The sequence below is a fragment of the Apaloderma vittatum genome, unplaced genomic scaffold, assembly GCF_000703405.1.
Source record: "Apaloderma vittatum isolate BGI_N311 unplaced genomic scaffold, ASM70340v1 scaffold1603, whole genome shotgun sequence".
Classification (NCBI taxonomy): domain Eukaryota; kingdom Metazoa; phylum Chordata; class Aves; order Trogoniformes; family Trogonidae; genus Apaloderma; species Apaloderma vittatum.
In genome coordinates, this window is record NW_009708359.1 from 786 (window position 1) to 6771 (window position 5986).

Here is a 5986-nt window from a genome sequence, read left to right on the forward strand (position 1 = left end):
AAGTGATGCAAATCAGGCTGGATATTTTTCCGCCTCTTAATTTTAAAAAGGGTGAAATAACCAAGGCTTATTGAGTTCTCAGCAGTTATGGGATTTCAGCTGAATAAATTTCCCTGTGAAAAGATGCAATGCGGATGAAGCGGACCCAAGGAAGAGAGAAGCATTGAAGGCTGCATTAATGTAAAGGAGGAAATGACCTATATAAAGTGTACATCAATAAAAACTTGGCAGAACTAGGTAGAGATGAGCAGAATGGTGTTAGCAGACAGGTGGATCTGCTGTCTGTCCTTGAGCTGGAAGGAGGCCGAAGGAGGCAATGCTGAAGGGGTTAGCTGGTGGGTGTGTTGGGAAGTGATCTTTGGCACATGTGCTCTGAATAAACAGATGCCCTTGGTGAATGGATGGTGTGAAGGCTTGTTCAGGGGTGCTCTGTTGGTGTTGCAGGGTGGGGAGTTAAAATGCTGAATTGGAGAGTGTAGCGCTTTCTTTTTTTTGGCACAGGGGCAGCAATCAAGTACTAGAGCTGGCTTTGCGTGGCTTTGGCAGCCAGAACGCTGCTGTGTCACGCGGCTGCTGCTGCTACCACTGCTGGCTTGCCCCGCTCTGTGCGGTGGGAGCAGCTTTGAAGTCTGGTCTGCAGCCAAACAGGGAATTTTTATTAAGGGAATACTCTGTGTTTGAGGTCAGCTGCAACATAGTTGACTTAAGGGGGGTGTGTGTGATAAATCTATCCAGTGGTTTATCCAAAGCCAGGTCAGGGATTCTGCCAAAAGCATCCAGCCTAACCTCAGTGTAAGAGCAGGAGCGATAGGTATGATGTTCTGGGAGCTGCCTGGCTGCAGTGGCAACTCCAGGGCTACAACTGGCAATGCCCTGGGTGGGAGCTGCCCTGAACTGTGCACAGAGAGGAGGAACGGGCTGAGTGCTGGAGGAGGAGAGGCTGTGGTGGAGAGGGCACATGGCCTGCACCTTCCAAGGAAAGGACTTGTTTCTAAAGGCTTGGTCAACCTTCAGTAGGTAAATTGTGGTTGGCAGAGCCCCATGGCTATACAGATATTTCTCAGGGGCTCAGTGCAAGCCCTGTGGAGGTTTGTGGTGCGAACTCTGTGCTGGAGGTAAAACCTGCTGGGCTATTTGAGCTGAGACCTGTTTTAAAGTGAAGTAGAGGGAAGAAAGAGGCTTCACTGTAGGTGCAGAGCAATGTTGACTAATTTTCTACCCTCCTATTACATCAGGCTGTTGCTATCCTTCAAGTAACACTTGCAAGCATTTTAGATGGAGCGATTCTGGGAGATGGTGATGAGCAAAGTATGTAGCTCACCCAAGTGAATGCTTTTTAACCTCTCAAGACATTTGGGGGTTTATGAAAGGTGAGGTTGGTTGCATATAGTAGCTTGTGACAAACAGAGTTCCTGCTCTTACAAAACCATCCAGTGCCCTGGAGGGAGGAGAGCACAGCAGGAACACTGCTTTATGTAGCATTGAAAATTGATAATCTGTGGGTTCTGTGGACATCAGCAGGACAGAGCCATGCCTTTGGGTATCTCTCTGGAGTCTGGTGTCACTAACCTAGTGGGGTAGTGCCTGCATGTGCTTTCAAATGCTAATCGGAAGGGCCCTTGTGCAAGGAGGCAACAGGCTCTGGTCCTGCCACTTCTGCTGTAGCACACTTCTCACTGTGTCTATAATATCACACCATGCAACCACATGACTCTAAGCTTGAGGGAGTTGTGGAGCTGATGGAAGCAAATTTTTGGGGGGGATGGCTGAGGGGGGAGTGGTGTAGTAGTTGGCTGACAAAAGTCATATTAAAATGCTTTTCTAACACCAACTGACCCTTCTTCTCATCTTTCAGAGTGTTAGACTATTTTCCTCACAAACAAGCAATGGCTGTGGATGTAGCAATGCAGCTATACCTATGCTCTTCACCCTTGCGAAGAGAGAAGTGTACTTGCAAAATTGCTCCCAAGCTGAGCAAGCCGTTGCGGCCCTGCATCCAGCTGAGTGGCAAGACTGTGCTGAATGGACCAGAAGAAGCAGCAAACTCCTTCACGAACAACAAAGTGAAGAAGAGGGTGTCGTTTGCAGATAGCAGAGGCTTTGCTTTGACGATGGTGAAGGTGTTCTCAGAGTTTGACGATCCACTAGATATTCCTTTCAACATCACCGAGCTGATAGACAACATTGTGGGTCTGACAACAGTGGAGAGGAGGGACAGCTTTGTTCTGGATTTTGTTCAACCCTCTGTGGACTACCTGGACTTCAGAAACCGCCTCCAGGCAGACTGTGTCTGCCTTGAAAACTGTATGCTAAAGGAGCGATCTGTTGTAGGAACAGTGAAGGTGAAGAACCTCGCTTTTGAAAAGACTGTGAAGATCAGGATGACGTTTGACACCTGGAAAAACTTTGTCGATTACCCATGCCAGTATGTCAAGGATACGTATGGAGGGTCAGATCGGGACACGTTTTCCTTTGACATCAGCTTCCCTGAGGGAATCCAATCCCATGAAAGAATTGAGTTTGCCATCTCCTTTGAGTGCAATGGCCAGGTGTACTGGGATAACAACAGGGGCACAAATTATAGGATCATTCGATCGGAACTGAAGTCTGCCCAGGAAGCTGTTCGCTCCCCGCAGGGCCCTGACTTTGGCAGCGCCTTTGACCAGTTTGGGAGCCCTCGATGCTCCTATGGCCTCTTTCCCGAGTGGCCCAGCTATTCAGGCTACGAGAAGCTAGGGCCTTACTATTGACCCAAGAATAACGTCCTGGTTGACTAACTGTTGCTGGTGTGTGTCTGCAGGCCTGGGAGCTGGTCTGAACGTGAGCTGTATGTAAAGGTGGGGAAAAGGTATGGCTCTGTGTAGCTCTGTGTAAGCCTCCCAGCAAAACCAGATGCGCGGTGCTCTGCTGGCAGTGGGCTTACAGTCAAGGAAGTGCCTCTGGTATAAAGGGCTGCCTTCCCTGCCGCAACACACATAACTGGCTCTCTGGATGCTCAAAGGACCAGGAGCTGTTGCTCATGTGTCTCTTCAGTGCTGCTGCTCCTTCCTCTTCTGAAAAGCTGCTAGTCTCCAGGGTGACACTACAGTGCTTATATTGTCTGTCCAAGCTATGTAGTGGTGGCTGGTTTGTATTGCTTGCCTAGTGTTAAAAGGCTTTTTCAAAATATGTTCTAGTGTTATATTTTTAGTGGGCTGTACTTCAGCTGCAGGGTTCTCCTTGCAATGTTGGCCTGTGCCTGTTGGGAAATGGAGTGGCTGGCTTGCGGGGAATGGAGTCTTCTCCTTGCATGTGTCCTTGCAGTGAGGTCCTCCCTACTGGAGGCAGAAAGGGTGTTTTGGGAAATGAAAATGCAACTGTGATGACAGGAAATGTGGCCCTACAGGCTGCCGTATTAGGAGACATGTGCCTGTGGGAGAGGATCTGATATGCTTAGTCACCAGTTGTTTTATCAGCTGATCTTGAAAAACTCTCATTATACCCTTGGTGTTACCAAAAATAGAGATTAACTGTAGCCATATGGTGCCTGTAACATAGCTGTGGGTTGATAGCCCTGACTGCTGCCTTCAAAACCTTCCTGTTTCTCTAATAACAAGTGATCAATGATACTTTTTTGCTTTGATGCACATCTGAAGTCAGCTGTTGGCCATGTTGGGCCCTGAAAATGCAGTTTCTCTTCCTGTGGACTATAAAACAGGATTTTGTCCAGCTGGGGCCCTGAGTCCTGCAGAGGAGTCTGTGCTCAGGTGTTACAGGAGCTAAATGCAAACAAGCAACACAGCTGCTCTGTGCTATGTCCTGTTACAAGAAGGTGACTGTTACGTACCTTGTGGAAGTGCCTTGACTGAGAAAGGGGTGGTACATGTAATCCCCATGATGCTTTGCGATAAACAGGCTTTGGAAGTGATGTTGCTTTTTAAAAATATCTCCTAACGGTTTGTTACTCCATACCATGGACTGCTTGGCAGCTAATGGTGTGGCACTGCTCACAAGTTAGGACGCTATGGCTGTACTGAATGAACATCAACGTGCTGGGCTTCTCTTGCTGTTGCAGCAGTAGCTGCCATCACAACCTGTAAATGCCCAGATTTTGCACCTTTGTGTCCATAAGAAGCAGCTCACCCCACCTGTGTGAAGGGCTAGCTATGGGGGGGAGTATGAGATGTGGGGTCATCCTGACACCATCCCTGGATGTGAAACTGATCTCTGACATGAGCCATACTATCTTCAGAGAGGTGGCTCGTCTTCTGGGCCAGTGCTGAGGTGGCCAGCTTGTGCAGTCCCAAACAGCCTCACAAAGCTTCCTGCATGCTGGTTGAGCAGAATAACTTAATCCCTTGGCTCAAAGGGAGCGTGCTGAATAGTTGGTAGAGATAGAGGTCAAGGGAATCTTACTTTTTCTAGTGCATGAGCTTTATGTAATTATTTGAGTGCCTATAATAGCCTATGATGGGCTGGAGAGAAGCAATGGGCTAGAGTACTTAACTTTTTTAATCTAGCTTTTAATTCTGAGGACTACTGTATAAAATACTTACTAGCTGTTTTACCCTAACCTAGAAGGGATACTATGATCACTGTTGGATGCCAAAAGGGACAAGAAGAGCTTGCAGGAAGAATAGCTAGCCTTCAACTGCTGCTTTTTTCAAAACCCAACACCAATGTATGTCATCACTGTGCTTGATCACTTAGTTCAGGTGATAAATCTACTTGCTGGCCCAGAGCTCATCAGGCTTGATTCCTTGGTTCAAGCAGCTTCAAGAGTCAGCCCTCACAACCTGCATCATTGAAGGGACTGTTGCCTAGCTTGTCTTGAACCTGGTTTTAAACTTAAAGCAAGTCTGAATGACTCCCTTTTTTTTTTTTTTTAATTTAGTGTATGGTGTTAAATGCTGTAAGACACTGACTGTAGAAAAGTTATGTTCTCCTGGCATGCTGTCATGCCTGTGGAGAGCTCTTTGTGGGCTGAAACAAGGCATGTGTGTCTGGGGTGCTGTGGATGGTGGTGTCTCCTTATAGGCCTGTTTATTTTCAGGCTGTGGATGGGATGTGCTTAGGGAGGAACGTGGAAGATAAACTAGAAAAGCAATGCCATAGGTAAAAGCTAGGCTGGGAACTGACTATTTGACCAATAGTGGTTTAAAAGTGCTACTTGTGGCCTTTCCCCTTTTCCCTTTTTCCATTGCCAATGTGAACATAGAAGTGAGGGGTTTCTCTCCTTGCTCTATGCCTGGAAGTGCCTCGTGGGGTGTTTTTGCATGTTTGTTTTTAAAAGATATTTTTGTACACAACATTCAAGTGGAAAATGCACTTTATAATTGCCGTGTAATGACTCTTTTAAAACTATGGTTCTGTTTTTATCCGATTGTTAAAATAAAGGTGGAACAAACTGTTGGCTGTGTATCTTGCCATCTTATTTAAACACCCATGGGGCTGGGGAGGTGATTTGGACGCAGGACCAGCTTCCTCCAACTGGCCATTGGCAGGGAGGAGCACACGTCCGCAATGGACGCCTGCCCAAAACAGGAAAGAGCTGCCTGTTCCTGTTGCCTCCATGCCAACACAAAGGCTTCCAGAGCCTCTGCAGCCACGGGAAGGAGGAGAGGAGCCAAACCCTTGTCTCCATGCTCTTAAGTTTCCCCACTAACCACTGTGTTCCTGAGCTACTCCTGCTTGCAGTGCCAGGAACAAACTTTTCAGGTTTTTCTGCATTTATTTCAGGTCAGTCTTAGTCCTTCCCCCCCTACCCGCCACTTGGCTTGATATGGGATTAATGATTTCCCTCTGCCTGGGTACTGGAGTGTGATGGATGCTAGGAGAGGTGTTGCAATAGGAGGGTCAGGCTCTTTTCTAATACCAGGATCAAGTAAAAGTTAGGCCCTTCTTCACCTCAAACTAGCTTTTTCTGTTATAAAAAGCACTGGCAGGAAACATGCTCCTTTGCGAAAGGGGAATGGCTCTGGTGTAAATGCCAGACAGAGCTATTTTT

General features: G+C 47.3%; 1 protein-coding gene across 1 annotated transcript; it reads left to right on the forward strand.

Annotated features, from left to right (window-relative positions):
* The first annotated feature begins 1857 nt into the window (after window positions 1-1857).
* On the forward strand, window positions 1858-2875 carry PPP1R3B (protein phosphatase 1, regulatory subunit 3B). The gene has a single exon (XM_009866514.1). The coding sequence runs from the start codon at window positions 1887-1889 to the stop codon at window positions 2748-2750; it is 864 nt and encodes a 287-aa protein (XP_009864816.1). The 5' UTR covers window positions 1858-1886; the 3' UTR covers window positions 2751-2875.
* The last annotated feature ends 3111 nt before the right edge of the window (window positions 2876-5986 follow it).